The sequence below is a fragment of the Pygocentrus nattereri genome, chromosome 9 (genome assembly GCF_015220715.1).
Source record: "Pygocentrus nattereri isolate fPygNat1 chromosome 9, fPygNat1.pri, whole genome shotgun sequence".
In the NCBI taxonomy this organism is placed as follows: domain Eukaryota; kingdom Metazoa; phylum Chordata; class Actinopteri; order Characiformes; family Serrasalmidae; genus Pygocentrus; species Pygocentrus nattereri.
The window spans coordinates 12390993-12408909 of NC_051219.1; the positions used below are offsets into that span (position 1 = coordinate 12390993).

At 40.4% G+C, this 17917-nt stretch overlaps 1 protein-coding gene across 2 annotated transcripts in view; it reads right to left on the minus strand.

Annotated features, from left to right (window-relative positions):
• Positions 1-11743, minus strand: part of prdm5 (PR domain containing 5) — a 76135-nt gene extending 64392 nt beyond the window's left edge. Inside the window, exons 1-7 of one of the 2 annotated variants that reach the window (XM_037541069.1) lie at positions 11522-11743; positions 10061-10144; positions 7247-7369; positions 3332-3506; positions 1523-1700; positions 1279-1374; positions 542-663 (exon numbers count right to left, since the gene is read on the minus strand). In XM_037541069.1, the coding sequence (XP_037396966.1) occupies positions 542-663; positions 1279-1374; positions 1523-1700; positions 3332-3506; positions 7247-7369; positions 10061-10108 (742 nt within the window). In that variant the 5' untranslated portion in view covers positions 10109-10144; positions 11522-11743. Of the gene's footprint in view, positions 1-541; positions 664-1278; positions 1375-1522; positions 1701-3331; positions 3507-7246; positions 7370-10060; positions 10145-11508 lie in introns of both variants that reach the window. The other variant, XM_017711460.2, reaches the window with a different exon arrangement.
• Between the last annotated feature and the right edge of the window lie 6174 nt (positions 11744-17917).

Sequence of the window (17917 nt, forward strand, 5' to 3'; positions counted from 1 at the left end):
TTAAGGGATTTGTGTAAATTGATTCAGTTCCTATTCAACTGTGTGTTAACAGCATGACTAATTTGCTTTGATATTACCACATCATTGAAAAACCACTATAGTATCAGTGAACCGCTGATTCAGGACCCTTTGTTTATACTCAGATTCTTCGATCAAGACCCTCTCCTCAGTTTAAGCTGTTTTAAATAACTCTATTAGCACAGACATTTCTATTGAACTTTGACAAATAAGAAAGACAAGAAGATGAGAGAGAGAGGCAGCTCAGAGAGAATGCATGAAAGAGAGAGAGGGAAACAGAGGGACTAAGAGGACTTCTTGCATTTATTGCCTGCACTAAAGCAAGGCTGAACAGCTCTCTGTTGAAGCTGAATGGACAGATTAGCATGGCTGTTTGGAAGAATTGAGATTAGCTGTCATGTGGTATGGCTAATTAGACAATGAGGGAAACACACAACAGAGCAGAGACACTTGTGGGGGCTAAACGCTGCTACAAGGAAACAAATGCCATAAGCCATAAGCTCATGTGTGGGAGTGTGGGTACCTGTGTGAACGTTGCCTTTGTGTTTTTTCAGAGCATCTTTGCTCTTGAATCTCTTTCCACAGCTCTCTGCCTTACAGATGAATCTGGCATCTCCTTTACACGCCTCCTTATGCTGCTCAAAGCTACACACGCAAAACCATACAGACACATTGAGACACAGGCACAGTCGTTTGCAAAGGTTGAACACCTCCAGTCAAAGTGCAGGTTTTGTCTACACTCAAAGTGAAAGTAAGTTAAAGAGAACTAACTTAAACGTAATCATTTTCCACATATTGTAGTGCGCAATTTCTATTCATTCGTTGAGTGTAACACATTGTAACAATACATATAATTAATGAATCAAAAAAATTAAGATGTGATATAACTTTTCCACAGGCCACAATTTATATTTTACTTATTTTTTTCTCAATATGATAAAGTCAACAGTAACTTTGCATTAAAAATGTGTGTTCTCCATAGATGATCAACGATCAACGAAACATGTCATTTGACCAGAGGCACTTAAACGTCTCCACAGGTCATGCTGTATATGTGACAATAAAGTACTGATTTAACTACTGAAGTCTGAGTACTTTTCATAATACTGGCTTGAACTGAACTTTTATCTCTTCAAAATCGCATCAAAGTATCCGGGATAAAATGTTCCACTCTGGTCAACCTTGAACATACACACATATAAAGTACACATATAATCATAACGAAAAAAAAACATATGTTGTAAAAAAACATGTGTGTACCTAGACTCAGAGGAGAATGAGCTGTGGCAGAGAGAACACTGGTGAACTTTAGACGCGTCTCCTGTCAAAGTCGGACTCTCCGTGCAGTGGAGAACGCTAGAAAACACACAGACATTCATATAACTTGCTCCCTACAGTGAGCTTCAATCATCTCAAATTATTATAGAAATGAAGAACAGAACTAGTAAAGGGTGTAAATCTGAAAATTCTTTTCAGTGATGTAGTTTTGTGTGTGTGCACTCACTGGCGCTGGAGTGCTTGTTTGATGGGGAACTCTTTGCCACAGTTGCGGCACTTGAACTCCTTTTCCTCTGCGCTGCCTCTTTGGTGCAGACTCTGCAGGTGTTCAGCCAGAACTTCCTCACTGGGGAAACTGCTCTCACACAGCAGGCATGGGTGATCCTCCTTCTTTATTACTGCCTCTATACACGCACACACATGCACACACACACACACACACACACACACACACACACACACACACACACGTTACAAATAATTGTTAAAATAACTACTTGAAATAATACCCACATGTGCAATACCATAGCTGCTACAGTCTTTTACATCCAGCCTTCTTATTTTACTTATTTCACTTTTTTATCATTTTATTTTAATTATATTTTAGTCCTTTTCCTTTTTTTATAATTTTAAATTAGTCTTTCCAGTAATATTTTGCATTTATATTTTATATTAGCCTATATTTTTGCTTTATTGCTAGTTAAAATTGCTAGTTTATTTGTTTATGCACTGTTAGGATTGCTACCCAAATGTCACTGCCCCCAGAGCAACGACAATAAAGAATCTTGAATCTTGTGAGTCACTTTAAACTGTGTAATTAATCATGATTACTCCCACATTTATTCCCGTTTAAAAAACTGGATTTTCTTCTAGCAAGATGAAAAAACAAAACAGGCTTCATCAGTATGAATTCGTTACTTCCAATAAAGCAAAATTAGAACGTCACAGATTACGGAGTTTTTGTGTTCAGTGAATTTTTAAAAATAACTGTGTAAAAACTGAATTGTGGTGAGAATTCATGAAGCACTGGATCCTAAACTACAACCAGATCGAATCACTGTGAGGTCAGAGGTTCACAGAGATTCCCTAATCTAATGCGTTTATATATTGCCGTTATATGTTGATGCGACAGACATCAACATGAAGCCACGCAAGCACTGCCATGGTGACAGTGTGACTGGAAAAATGATTATCAGAAAAGAGCTCTAGCAATTGTTTATTTAAAGCCTTGGATTCACTGCACAACTTTTAAAGTCTTGACCTGAAATATTGGTGATTATACACTAAACACACATTTTACGTTGTTGCCGAAGCGAACTCACCGAACAGTGACACAGCATAGAAGCATCAGGTAAGCATGTTTAAGTGAGGGTCACGGATGAAAAGGTGTCATGAGTGTGGTTTTAGAGTTTTACATGCACTCAATTGTGCCTGTGCCTTAAAGTTTCCTCAGAGTTTCTAAAAAGTTTATTATATGTTTATTATATGTTTACCTGCTATATTTTCATCTTTCGTGTGCTCAGCTTTCATTTGCTATTGGATATAAGTCCATTTAAATTGAGTCAGGAGAAAAACTTAGTCTGCGAGTCTTCGCACTTTACTATAGTCGCTCTCAGAACTGTCAACGGTGACTGACTCAAAATCTGCAGACTAGAGCCAACCAGCACAGCCTAAAATCGGGGAAAACACTCTGTAGCGTAACCTAGCTTAAATGGGTCAGGAGGATGCTCTGTACTCTTTAAATGTCTGGATGTGTAACACTGGTTGCTCATGGGCTTCATGGTTCATGGTCCATAGCTCACATAAAATGTATATATGGTTTATTCTGCTGCCATGGTGCAGCTTGCTGTGGTATGCCGTCATTGCTGCTGGTGGTGGAAGAATTTTCCATCATTGCTCAACTGAAAACAGTGGAATGTCTAGTTTACCAGCAACTGACTACCACCAAAATGTAAACGCAGCATAAGTGTATAAACACACTGACATACACAATCAGGTTTGTTATCCTGGTGAAAACACAAAAATGCCCACAAACCTGGCTCTGTGCTGAGGAGCTTGGCCTCTTTGCTGTTCTCGTCTTCGTCTTTGATGATCTCATCTTCTTCCTCATCCTCCTCTTCCTCCTCCATGTCACTATCCAGATAGCCAATCAAGAGCTCCGTGTCTGTCTCGATGTCATCCACAGCCAGATAAAAGATGTTCTCCCCATCCTAACAAACAACAAACATGCATTACATAACAAAAGTAAGAAGGCTAAATACAAAAGTCTTGTTCTTATTAATTTCTCTTGATTATCCGTTACTAACAGGATCAAGGCAAAAGCGTTTCAAACTGCATTCCAACTTACAGTCTTGAAATGAAATGGTCAGTAGGTTTTGATAAGTTTGGCAAGTGAAAACAAGGAAGGTATGTGGCAACAAAGGAAACATTTTGCATTCCATCAGTGTAGCGCACATCTACGCTAAACATGAGAAGAGTACTGGGTGGAATCCTCCTCTATGACCGAGCCCTGATCTTTCCTACAGTGATACTAACCACAGTGCTAACTATTCAAATGAAGACACAAATGAAGATAACCACACACACACACACACACACACACACACACACGATCAAAAGCAGAAATGAGAACATAATTATAATAATTATCAAACCCATCTGTTCCTATGACTGTGGTTCTACATTTCAAAGTGATACTGTGCAGACAAGATGACAGAGGAACAGCTAATGAAACACACACAGAGAAAGAAAGAAAGCAGCTCATCCGTTTCTCTTGATTAAGGTCACAGGTCAAACTCTGGGAAATCCTAAATTTGCCATTATCAAATCTCCATCTCCGCAAAGGTCAAGCAGTCACCACAAATCGCTCTTCTTTCTTTATTCTTTCTGTCATCACTTTAATGTTAATGACAAAACTGAGGCATATTACTGCAGACTGCTCTTTTAGACTAAAGACAGAAAAAAATGCTCATGACGTCAGCGTTTTAAAGCTCAGGGCACCCAGGGCTTTAAACTGCGGTGTGACAGTGTGTGTGTGTGTGAGAGTATATGTGTGTGTGTGTGTGCGTGTGTGTCTGTGTGTGTGAGTGTGTGAGAGAGAGAGAGAGAGAGAGAGAGAGTGAGTGTGTGTGTGAGAGAGAGAGAGAGAGAGAGAGAGAGAGAGTGTGTGTCTGTGTGTGTGTGTGTGTGTGTGTGTGTGTGTGTGTGTGTGTGTGTGTGTGTGTGTGTGTGTGTGAGGAAGAGAGAGGGAAAGAAAGAAAAGAGATAAATACATTTAGAGGCACAGAAAGAAAGAAAGAAAGAAAGAAAGAAAGAAAGAAAGAAAGAAAGAAAGAAAGAAAGAAAGGGAGAGGGGAAGTGAGAGAAAACATAAATAGAAAGAAAGAAAGAAAATTGGGATGATGAAATGGACAGGAGAGAAGGATGAGAGACAGTAAGACATAGGGGGAAGAAAAGAGAAGGAAAGGAAGGAAAGAGAGTAAGAGAAAGAAAGAAAGAAAGAAAGAAAGAAAGAAAGAAAGATGGGAGAGAGAGAAGGAGGAAAGAGAAGGGAGAGACTAAATATAGAGATAAAAAGAGAGGGAGAGAGACAGAAGGAAGGAGAGAGAGAAAGAAAGAAAAATAAATATAGAGAGAAACAGAAAGAAAGGGGGAGAAAGACAGATGGAGGGAGATAAATAGAAAATAGAAAAATAAATATAGAGAGAAAGGAAAGAAAGAGAGAAAAAATAAGTATAGAGACAAACAAAAGAAATAGAGAGAGAGAGAGAGAGAGAGAGAGAGAGAGAGAGAGAGAGATGAAAGGTGTTGTGTGTGTTGGTGTGTGCAGGCATGTGCGTCTCTCTTCTCTTATCTCAGTCCAGGCCTCATTACACCTCCTTATCATAGACACCTTCAAAGCTCCCTGTCATACACACACAGTTCTTTACATCAACACACAGCTACAGCAGACATAACAAACACACTCGCTCTCTCCTGCTCGCTGTCTGCCTCTCTCTTTTCTCAGGAACTTCTGCCCCTTTTCCTTCTTAATCCCAGACAAACACTAAAACTCAGGAGGGTCAAAATGAAAGAGTGGAAACACTTTCAGTGAAAGCCGTGTCTTTACCAACCTATGAGCACATTAATGATAGATCATCGCTCATCATGTTGGCCTAAAGCCTTCCGTTTATAGAAGGTACCAAAACGCTCCATCCAACGGACATACTGCATGTGACACGCAGCCCATACACACGGCCCCGTGTACAGACAACTACCTTTGCTAACCCTTTAGTCGAAAATGTAGATGGTTATATACAGAACCTTTTTGAAAAGGGGTCTATGTAGCACCAAACGTGTACCGCTATTGTTACAAGACAAAGAACCCTTTTTTGTTACTATGTAGAACCCTTTTTCCCAAGAGTGTAGTCAAGATAATGTGCATGAAATCCAGAAATCCATCCCATCGTCCAACTGCTGTTGAGAAATTGTCAGACGAAGCGAAAATTCAGCTCAATTCATTAAATCTGGCTAAAAACAGGCTAAAATAGAGGTGTAATAGTGCTGTACAAGCCATCATCTTGTAAGGCCAGAACACGCAATGCAATCAGGTCCAAACATCCATCCATCCATTTTCTAAGCCGCTTCTCCCTCAGGGTTGCTGGAGCCTATCCCAGTGGTCATCGGGTGGAAGGCAGGATACACCCTGGACAGGTCGCCAGTCCATCGCAGGGCAGACAGACAGACACAGTCACTCACACCCAGGGGCAGTTTAGCATGTCCAATTGGCCTGATTGCATGTCTTTGGACTTTGGACAGAGAGGACCCCGGTCACCCGGCCGGGCAATCGAACCCAGGCCCTCCTCGCTGTGAGGCGACAGTGCTACCCACCACGCCACCGTGCCGCCAGGTCCAAACAGTATTTTATAATAAAATATTGTTTACTGTATAATCACAATGTGATTTTCTGAAGGCTGCATCTGGTCACATGTCTCTCTGCTGCTGAGCAACGGTAGCATCGTAGCTGTTAGCTTCACTATGTACAGGCAGAAAGGTCTAGCCTTTTCCCTTGTGATCTACAATTCACTAGCAAGTGTGGTGCTGCTAGTAGAACAAGTTAAACAAAAAATACAGACACCCGGCATCCGTCACTGTAGGCCCACCTTCTTTTTGAACTGACTAGCCAGAACAGAAACAACTCAAAACATAGACTACTTGACCCCAACTCCCATCCCCACTACACCCATCCACCACCTCAGCCAGCTTGCATTGTACTCCATGTAGCTACTAAATAATAAGACTTCTTATGTAATAAGCCTGGTAGTATAAGGTGGTAACCACTTATGAATTATTCTTGTCAGGTATACTCATACTTGTCATTAGGGATACAAGGATCAAAATGAACAGTCATATTATGATATATAAACTGTATCTGTGAGCTACAATTAGCGTGAAGCATATTTTAGACTAAAACAAAATTTGTATTTCCAGTATTTCATTTTCTGCTATATCAGGAATGTGCTCATAGTTTCTAATAGATCATTTATAGAAAGTGTTACCAAAAAAAAAAAAAGTGATTTTTAAGTGCTTCTTGCCAAATTATACAACATACAATTATATGAATTCCATTTAACCACACACTCAGCTCAGGTATTTCAACACTTTCATTTTTTCCAGATTTTTCCATATTTGTCTTACATGCAAAGTCTTCCATACTTATCAGACTTCTCAGGGTCAGAAAACCGGCCTGGGATCAGAGTCTGTTCTTTCTGCTGTAGTGAACACAAAAAGACAAACTGACGCAGATCCTGATCCTCGACCAGCGCTTTGTACGACTGTTGATAAATATGGGTCCTGGACTGTATCAGCAGGATCAGTCTGGCTCTGCGTTTTCAGTAGAGATAAGGTTTTCAGTAGGATAAAGTGTTGGAGAACTACTGTCTTCCAGCTCTGCTCATCTCGGCTCTCATACCTGGATGGCAGCCAGGTTCTTCTGCTCCTGAGATGGGGCCTGGTGCACGAAGCGGAGCCAGTTCGCGTGCCGGGGGTTGCTGGCGTCCAGTATGTACAGCACGTCGCCTCTGTTCCCTCGAACCTGCAGCACATGAACAGAAAGATGCTTAGCTCTGCCAATCAAAATACAAAAGAACTCAAATTTTAAAGATAAATTACAGGCAGCTAGATGTTTTCATGGAAGCAATAGTCTACATGTTCATGTATTTTATGTGTTTTAGTGTTTATTTTTGTTTGTGTACCAGAAGCAGCTGTAATTCATTTTACAGTCATAACCCACATAACCATTTCCTAAGCCTTAAACAGGCTAAACACCATGAGAGTTTCTCTCCTTGATCAAGACTTTTTGTGAGAGATTTTGTGTCCACAGCCAACAATAAAGACTTTTCAAAAAGCTCCATGGATATTTCTTTTTACTCAAGCTATTAAACCTCTTTCCACACAGCACTTTTGAAATTTGTGTGTTTATTTCCAGTGTTTATTTTTATATCAGTAGCACTCTCTCTTCTGTCTGCTTTTGCCACAGCTAATGCCACTGCTCCAGACACATCATTTCACTTCACACCTTCTGCCTCAAAAACAGTGAGTCTGTGAAGAGCTAGTTCACTGATACCAAACACGATAAATGTTTACTTCTATTGAATTACATGAAAACTTCATTAAACTCCAGAAACATTCTTCTGGAAGTGTGATTGGGGCAGATGCTGAGAGCACATTGTGAAAACAGTGTGATACGTGAAGCTGCTTTGCAAATGCAACTGCTGCATTACTGCAAAGGCCAAAATCCCAAATTCCATACTGTGCAGCCACATATGCAACAGATGTCTTTACCACACTAACCATTCTTATTCATCAGCCTCATCACAAACTTTTTGCTCTAAAAACAGAAAAAAATACCTCAAAGATTTCTTGGACCCAAACTTGCAATATGCCAGCCTTCACTTCTGTGTGTCATCACCGCATCCATAGTAACCCATGTACAGTAGCACACAGCAACACCAAGACATTTAACAATACATAACAGGTCATTCAGCAGCTGCTTCTGACAAGCTAAGGAAAGCTCTTCCAGCTTCTGTTTTTGGTTACAAATTATTATTTTGCACAACTATCCCAGTTTTAACGGACTGAAATGATGGCTAATGATGTCTCGCTCTCACAAACTATGAAATGACGGTCTCTCTTAATTGCACAGCTGCAAGGAAACCATCGAGCACATGAAAGACAGTTCGGTAGAAGATTACATGCCATGGCTATATATCAGAGTAATCACACACAGCACTGTAATTTAGGATTTAAACCTACTGCACGCAGTGCATCAGAGTGTCATTCAGACAGGCAGATGTATAAATCACTGAGTAATGTGGCTAAGCCCAGTACGATCTAGACTCTAATTAAAACGTCACGTAGCTGAAAATAAAACCTGAATCTTGCACAGCAAATATCGGCTGGCACCTTAGAGACAGTGTGCGCAGGACAGAGGGGTTGTGTGCTATGCGCACGTGGAACTGCTTGGCACGCAGAGCCATTATTACAGAGACGACGGAGGCCAACAGGCATGGCTTAAAGAACCTGGTCTACATGCCTGCTCTGATTAACGATTGCCCAGAAAAACCCAGTCAAGCATCTCTGCACCCCAGTATTGTGCTGGCACAGTTTGAGTGCAAGGCCAGTTTCAAATATCTATATTTTAGCCATGCTACACTAGTCTGCACATACAGCGATTAACTGGGGATCAGACATACAGGGCACAGAGTACAATAAAACCGAAGCACTACATGACATATTCATTCTCATTGGCCATTTCATCAGAAACACCTACTATACTGGTACATTTTGTAGGTTTACCGGTACAAACTGTAGCCCACTGGTTGCTGTACAATGTCTCAGACAACTCCTATCATAGTAAAGCCATCATTGACCAAATATTATTAGGTGAATAATTAACTATTCCTGTTAATTTTCCCCCCAAAAAAGGGAAAGAAGTGGAGCCAATATTCTAGACAGGGCTGCACAATATCAACAAAATACTGTAGTTGTACTGTTAGATAGGGATGCTGGATCATGTCTTCATTCATCCCAACGTTCAAAGAACATCTCAGATTGATCAGGATGCTCATAATACAAATTCACTGGTCAGAGGTTGCATATTGCAGAGTTCTGCGACATCAGCACTGCAAATGTCAACACCAGGATGATCTGTGAGGAATGATGTACTGCGCAGACCCACTGTATGTTCAGGGATATGAATTAGCAAGAGGAGATAATATATAAAGGCCCAAAACATGTGCACTTATTGGTTATTTGGATTTTTGTACGGACTATCGATCACACAGCACTTAGACTCTGCACAAAATCAATTATGCAACAAAAGCAATTACGCTTAAACTATTTCTGTATGAGTTAAAAAGAGACAGGATAATTTAGGATAACAGCGCCGTTTCCATTCTTACGAAATCTGAAATTACACGAGCAGATATACAGAAAGCTGCCGGGCTCCTTGAAGCTGCCTAGCCATTCAAAAGCCCTTGGACTGAACAAAAACAACTGTAAATAAAATTTTAAGATAACTGAGCTCAAACAGTGAGTAATGCATTTTCTCCGTCACAGACGGAGCTGCTGGTCTAAAGCTGAGTGGTTTTCCTGCTACTGCAACAACATGTACTATAAATACATATGAATGTAAATCTTCACTAAGCGTGCTTTCCCACTGACAAACGCTCCAAAGCATGGGCTCTGGAGTTATTTGATGGGATGACGTTTTAAGTCCACCCACCTCCCACATCAGCCTGGGGTCCATGCTCTCATCCAAATCACTGGGCATTCTCTTCTCCCCAGCAAACGGACCAAACTTCTCTCCCTGAAACACAAGAGCGTGATGGTAATTACTCAAGAAGGGCACTTCTGCTGGGGATTTACGTGTTTGTGGAGTTTCAAACGTGAAATTTGTGCTTATGTCAATGAAAGAGAAGGCATGTTGAGGGATGCAAAGCCTAAAATGCGTTAAACCTTATGCTTGTTTCAAGCAACTCTACAGCCATATCCTTCCACTTCTCAAGAGCCTGGAACTGGTTTCTGCTTAAACTGGTTCAGCTTCTTATTTGAATTTTCCACTCCACCTTAAAATGAAATTCCAACGATTTTTAAAAATGTTCTCAATAATTCAGACCTTGAGGTGTGAACAGTCATTCAGAGAGGTTTGGGGTGAAATTGTTCACTGTAGAGACAGCATTGCTGATAGGAACCAGGGGTCACAAAGTCTATAACACACATATAGCAAGTTTATTTACTACACACAACCACCCGTGGACCTGCACGTCTTCTGAGTTTCTATATACAGCGCTGATGATGATGAAACAGTGATAAATCTGAAAATACTGCTCTTTCTTTGGGCGCTATTTTGCCTCACAACACCCCTCAAATCCATGTTAAGCCAAATCTTTATCACAGCACTGTCATAAAACAGTGTGTCCGACATCAGGTAGCAGATATCTCACCATTTCGTGCAGTAACTTTCTGAGAGGGCGCTTTTAGAGGTGGATCTCTCGTTCCTATCATCACCACCACTGTGAATAACTCTGACTCCAAGTTTCTCCAGAATGGAGCAATTCACAACAAACCACTCTGAATGACTGTGTTTACACCTTAACCACGTATTTATGTAGAACTTTGGAAAAACTGGTGGAGTTCCCCTTCAATTGGTGCAGCAGCCGGCTGCATGTAGCTGCTGCACGATTTAAGGTGGAGCGGAAAATTCGAATAAGAAACTGGCGAAGACGGAGCTCCATAAGCTGTTAACCTATGGTGAACACCTAGGTCAGTGCTTTGGGCCACTGTGCTGCCGCTGCCTCTGACTTTTCAGCTGTTTTATTCGCTGCCCGGCCTCCTTTAAATGTAGGCTTGTGGTCGACGCCTGTGAACGTTTGCTGTGGAAAAAGGCACCGAGCTGTCAGAGGGACACGGCGGCTACCTCCTAGCTAGGTAGCCTCCTAGCGCGAAGGGGAGAACTCAGTCAGGGTTCCCGTCCGCTAGAACCATATACGTGGCACTTCGCGTCAGCGGTCACTCAGAAAATGCAGTGACTTGGCATGAAGGCTGAGTAAAAGCCGACATGATACAAATAAACGCACCGACGAAGCGGTTTGGGTCCTATCGGCCGTCTAACGCTGCGACTGGCGTCGACGTGGCTGCTGTTGTTTTTTTTTGTCTCTAAAATGAACAAACCTTCTTCACTCGCCTCGCAGTGTAAAGCCCGACTCCGTCTTGGACTTTGGAAGACTTCAGAGCGAACCTGTCTGGCACGTACATGCCCAGCATTGTCATTACTTTCAGACGAAGACCTGACGGGAGGAGAAACTGCGAAGCGCGCGGAGGGCGAGCGGGGCTCTCAGCGGCTCTCGCGCAGAAACGGAGCCAGCTTTCTGCCAACCGTCAGCCTCGGAACCCCGACGCAGCTCGAGCTTCCATGTTGCTCCAGTTGTGAGGCGAGAGCGCGCTGTGATTGGTGGGAAGTTTGCCCTCGGCGCGCTGTGATTGGTGGGAAGTTTGCGCTCCGCGCTCTGTGATTGGTGGGAAGTTTGTAACCAGGGGCTACGCATTCTTCAGTGAGGCGGGACTGAAGATGCGCTTGTGAGGCGCTGACGGTTTCTGGCGTCGCGATGCTGAGCTTCAGTCTCACGTGGTGCTCACTTCTGTACAGTTTCGCATTAATAACTGTCTGAACATTTTCAAACGATGATACTTTCCCCGCTCTCGTGGATGTTTGTGCATCACTACTATTATTTATAAGGTGACCGAGTGATTATTGTTTAATAAGGAGGGGCCACAAATAAATGGACTGACTTACTCTACTGAGGCCCCAGATTACTGTGTAAAGGCTTTGAGTTATTGAGGCCCAATTTACTATACTGGGAATTACTGTACTGAGACTACAAATAATGATACAGAGGCCACAAATTACTGTACTGAGACTACAAATAATGATACAGAGGCCACAAATTACTGTACTGAGACTACAAATAATGATACAGAGGACACAAATTACTGTACTGAGAGTACAAATAATGATACAGAGGACACAAATTACTGTACTGAGAGTACAAATAACGATACAGAGGCCACAAATGACTGTACTGAGAGTACAAATAACGATACAGAGGACACAAATTACTGTACTGAGAGTACAAATAACGATACAGAGGCCACAAATTACTGTACTGAGAGCACAAATAACGATACAGAGGCCACAAATTACTGTACTGAGACTACAAATAACGATACAGAGGACACAAATTACTGTACTGAGACTACAAATAACGATACAGAGGACACAAATTACTGTACTGAGAGTACAAATAACGATACAGAGGCCACAAATTACTGTACTGAGACTTCAAATAACGATACAGAGGACACAAATTACTGTACTGAGACTACAAATAACGATACAGAGGCCACAAATTACTGTACTGAGACTACAAATAACGATACAGAGGCCACAAATTACTGTACTGAGAGTACAAATAACGATACAGAGGCCGCAAATTACTGTACTGAGACTACAAATAACGATACAGAGGCCGCAAATTACTGTACTGAGAGTACAAATAACGATACCGAGGACACAAATTACTGTACTGAGACTACAAATAATGATACAGAGGCCACAAATTACTGTACTGAGAGTACAAATAATGATACAGAGGCCACAAATTACTGTACTGAGACTACAAGTAACGATACAGAGGACACAAATTACTGTACTGAGAGTACAAATAATGATACAGAGGCCACAAATTACTGTACTGAGAGTACAAATAATGATACAGAGGCCGCAAATTACTGTACTGAGAGTACAAATAATGATACAGAGGCCACAAATTACTGTACTGAGACTACAAATAATGATACAGAGGCCGCAAATTACTGTACTGAGAGTACAAATAATGATACAGAGGCCACAAATTACTGTACTGAGAGTACAAATAATGATACAGAGGCCGCAAATTACTGTACTGAGAGTACAAATAATGATACAGAGGCCACAAATTACTGTACTGAGACTACAAATAACGATACAGAGGCCGCAAATTACTGTACTGAGAGTACAAATAATGATACAGAGGCCGCAAATTACTGTACTGAGAGTACAAATAATGATACCGAGGCCACAAATTACTGTACTGAGAGTACAAATAACGATACCGAGGACACAAATTACTGTACTGAGACTTCAAATAACGATACCGAGGCCACAAATTACTGTACTGAGACTACAAATAACAATACAGAGGCCGCAAATTACTGTACTGAGAATAGAAATAATGATACAGAGGCCACAAATTACTGTACTGAGAGTACAAATAATGATACCGAGGCCACAAATTACTGTACTGAGAGTACAAATAACGATACAGAGGCCGCAAATTACTGTACTGAGAGTACAAATAATGATACAGAGGCCACAAATTACTGTACTGAGAGTACAAATAACGATACAGAGGCCACAAATTACTGTACTGAGAGTACAAATAATGATACAGAGGCCACAAATTACTGTACTGAGAGTACAAATAATGATACAGAGGCCGCAAATTACTGTACTGAGAGTACAAATAATGATACAGAGGCCACAAATTACTGTACTGAGACTACAAATAATGATACAGAGGCCGCAAATTACTGTACTGAGAGTACAAATAATGATACAGAGGCCACAAATTACTGTACTGAGAGTACAAATAATGATACAGAGGCCGCAAATTACTGTACTGAGAGTACAAATAATGATACAGAGGCCGCAAATTACTGTACTGAGAGTACAAATAATGATACCGAGGCCACAAATTACTGTACTGAGACTACAAATAATGATACCGAGGCCGCAAATTACTGTACTGAGAGTACAAATAATGATACAGAGGCCACAAATTACTGTACTGAGAGTACAAATAATGATACAGAGGCCGCAAATTACTGTACTGAGAGTACAAATAATGATACAGAGGCCACAAATTACTGTACTGAGACTACAAATAACGATACAGAGGCCGCAAATTACTGTACTGAGAGTACAAATAATGATACAGAGGCCGCAAATTACTGTACTGAGAGTACAAATAATGATACCGAGGCCACAAATTACTGTACTGAGAGTACAAATAACGATACCGAGGACACAAATTACTGTACTGAGACTTCAAATAACGATACCGAGGCCACAAATTACTGTACTGAGACTACAAATAACAATACAGAGGCCGCAAATTACTGTACTGAGAATAGAAATAATGATACAGAGGCCACAAATTACTGTACTGAGAGTACAAATAATGATACCGAGGCCACAAATTACTGTACTGAGAGTACAAATAACGATACAGAGGCCGCAAATTACTGTACTGAGAGTACAAATAATGATACAGAGGCCACAAATTACTGTACTGAGAGTACAAATAACGATACAGAGGCCACAAATTACTGTACTGAGAGTACAAATAATGATACAGAGGCCACAAATTACTGTACTGAGAGTACAAATAATGATACAGAGGCCGCAAATTACTGTACTGAGAGTACAAATAATGATACAGAGGCCACAAATTACTGTACTGAGACTACAAATAATGATACAGAGGCCGCAAATTACTGTACTGAGAGTACAAATAATGATACAGAGGCCACAAATTACTGTACTGAGAGTACAAATAATGATACAGAGGCCGCAAATTACTGTACTGAGAGTACAAATAATGATACAGAGGCCGCAAATTACTGTACTGAGAGTACAAATAATGATACCGAGGCCACAAATTACTGTACTGAGAGTACAAATAACGATACCGAGGACACAAATTACTGTACTGAGACTACAAATAACGATACTGAGGCCACAAATTACTGTACTGAGACTACAAATAACGATACCGAGGCCGCAAATTACTGTACTGAGACTACAAATAACAATACAGAGGCCGCAAATTACTGTACTGAGAATAGAAATAATGATACAGAGGCCACAAATTACTGTACTGAGAGTACAAATAATGATACCGAGGCCACAAATTACGGTACTGAGAGTACAAATAACGATACAGAGGCCGCAAATTACTGTACTGAGAGTACAAATAATGATACAGAGGCCACAAATTACTGTACTGAGAGTACAAATAATGATACCGAGGCAGCAAATTACTGTACTGAGACTACAAATAACGATACAGAGGCCGCAAATTACTGTACTGAGAGTACAAATAACGATACCGAGGACACAAATTACTGTACTGAGACTACAAATAATGATACAGAGGCCGCAAATTACTGTACTGAGAGTACAAATAATGATACAGAGGCCACAAATTACTGTACTGAGAGTACAAATAATGATACCGAGGCCACAAATTACTGTACTGAGAGTACAAATAACGATACCGAGGACACAAATTACTGTACTGAGACTACAAATAACGATACAGAGGCCACAAATTACTGTACTGAGAGTACAAATAATGATACAGAGGCCACAAATTACTGTACTGAGAGTACAAATAATGATACAGAGGCCGCAAATTACTGTACTGAGAGTACAAATAATGATACCGAGGCCACAAATTACTGTACTGAGAGTACAAATAACGATACCGATGACACAAATTACTGTACTGAGACTACAAATAACGATACCGAGGCCACAAATTACTGTACTGAGACTACAAATAACAATACAGAGGCCGCAAATTACTGTACTGAGAATAGAAATAATGATACAGAGGCCACAAATTACTGTACTGAGAGTACAAATAATGATACCGAGGCCACAAATTACTATACTGAGAGTACAAATAACGATACAGAGGCCGCAAATTACTGTACTGAGAGTACAAATAATGATACAGAGGCCACAAATTACTGTACTGAGAGTACAAATAATGATACCGAGGCAACAAATTACTGTACTGAGACTACAAATAACGATACAGAGGCCGCAAATTACTGTACTGAGAGTACAAATAACGATACCGAGGACACAAATTACTGTACTGAGACTACAAATAATGATACAGAGGCCGCAAATTACTGTACTGAGAGTACAAATAATGATACAGAGGCCACAAATTACTGTACTGAGAGTACAAATAATGATACCGAGGCCACAAATTACTGTACTGAGAGTACAAATAACGATACCGAGGACACAAATTACTGTACTGAGACTACAAATAACGATACCGAGGCCGCAAATTACTGTACTGAGAGTACAAATAATGATACAGAGGCCACAAATTACTGTACTGAGAGTACAAATAACTATACAGAGGCTGCAAATTACTGTACTGAGAGTACAAATAACGATACAGAGGCCGCAAATTACTGTACTGAGAGTACAAATAATGATACCGAGGCCACAAATTACTGTACTGAGACTACAAATAACGATACAGAGGCCGCAAATTACTGTACTGAGAGTACAAATAATGATACAGAGGCCACAAATTACTGTACTGAGAGTACAAATAATGATACCGAGGCCACAAATTACTGTACTGAGACTACAAATAATGATACAGAGGCCGCAAATTACTGTACTGAGACTACAAATAATGATACCGAGGACACAAATTACTTTACTGAGACTACAAATAACAATACAGAGGCCGCAAATTACTGTACTGAGAATAGAAATAATGATACAGAGGCCGCAAATTACTGTACTGAGAGTACAAATAATGATACCGAGGCCACAAATTACTGTACTGAGACTACAAATAACGATACCGAGGCCGCAAATTACTGTACTGAGACTACAAATAACGATACCGAGGACACAAATTACTGTACTGAGAGTACAAATAACGATACCGAGGACACAAATTACTGTACTGAGACTAGAAATAACGATACAGAGGCCGCAAATTACTGTACTGAGACTACAAATAACGATACAGAGGCCGCAAATGACTGTACTGAGAGTACAAATAATGATACAGAGGACACAAATTACTGTACTGAGAGTACAAATAACGATACCGAGGCCGCAAATTACTGTACTGTGACTAGAAATAACGATACTGAGGCCACAAATTACTGTACTGAGAGTACAAATAACGATACAGAGGCCACAATTTACTACACTGAGTTCACAAATGGTTATACTGAGACCAATAATTATCATATTAAGCCCCCAATTAACTATATTAAGGCACAGATTACTACATTGATGCCAGAATTTACTTTAGTAAGACTACAAATTACTATATTGAGGCCCCAATTTACAATACTGAGGCCAAAAAGTAGTATACTGATACCACAAATTACTAAACTGAGGCCACAATATACTATTCAGGCTGGAAATTAAAGAAAAAGTTGATTCTTTTTTATGATGATTCGTTTTTAATAAGGCATGGCCATTTATTAATATACTGAGGCCACAAATGACTATGTTGAGGCCACAAATTAGTATATTGAGGCCACAAGGTAAGTTTCTCTAAGTTACTAATGGTCTCAATATAAGGAGTTTTTGACATTTCACATCTTCATGCGACTATCAGAAATGTATAATTTTCTCATTTGGTCTGGACCAAGGAAACTACAAACTATTGTGTGCGCGTGAACATATCTGTTTAAATCAGTGGCA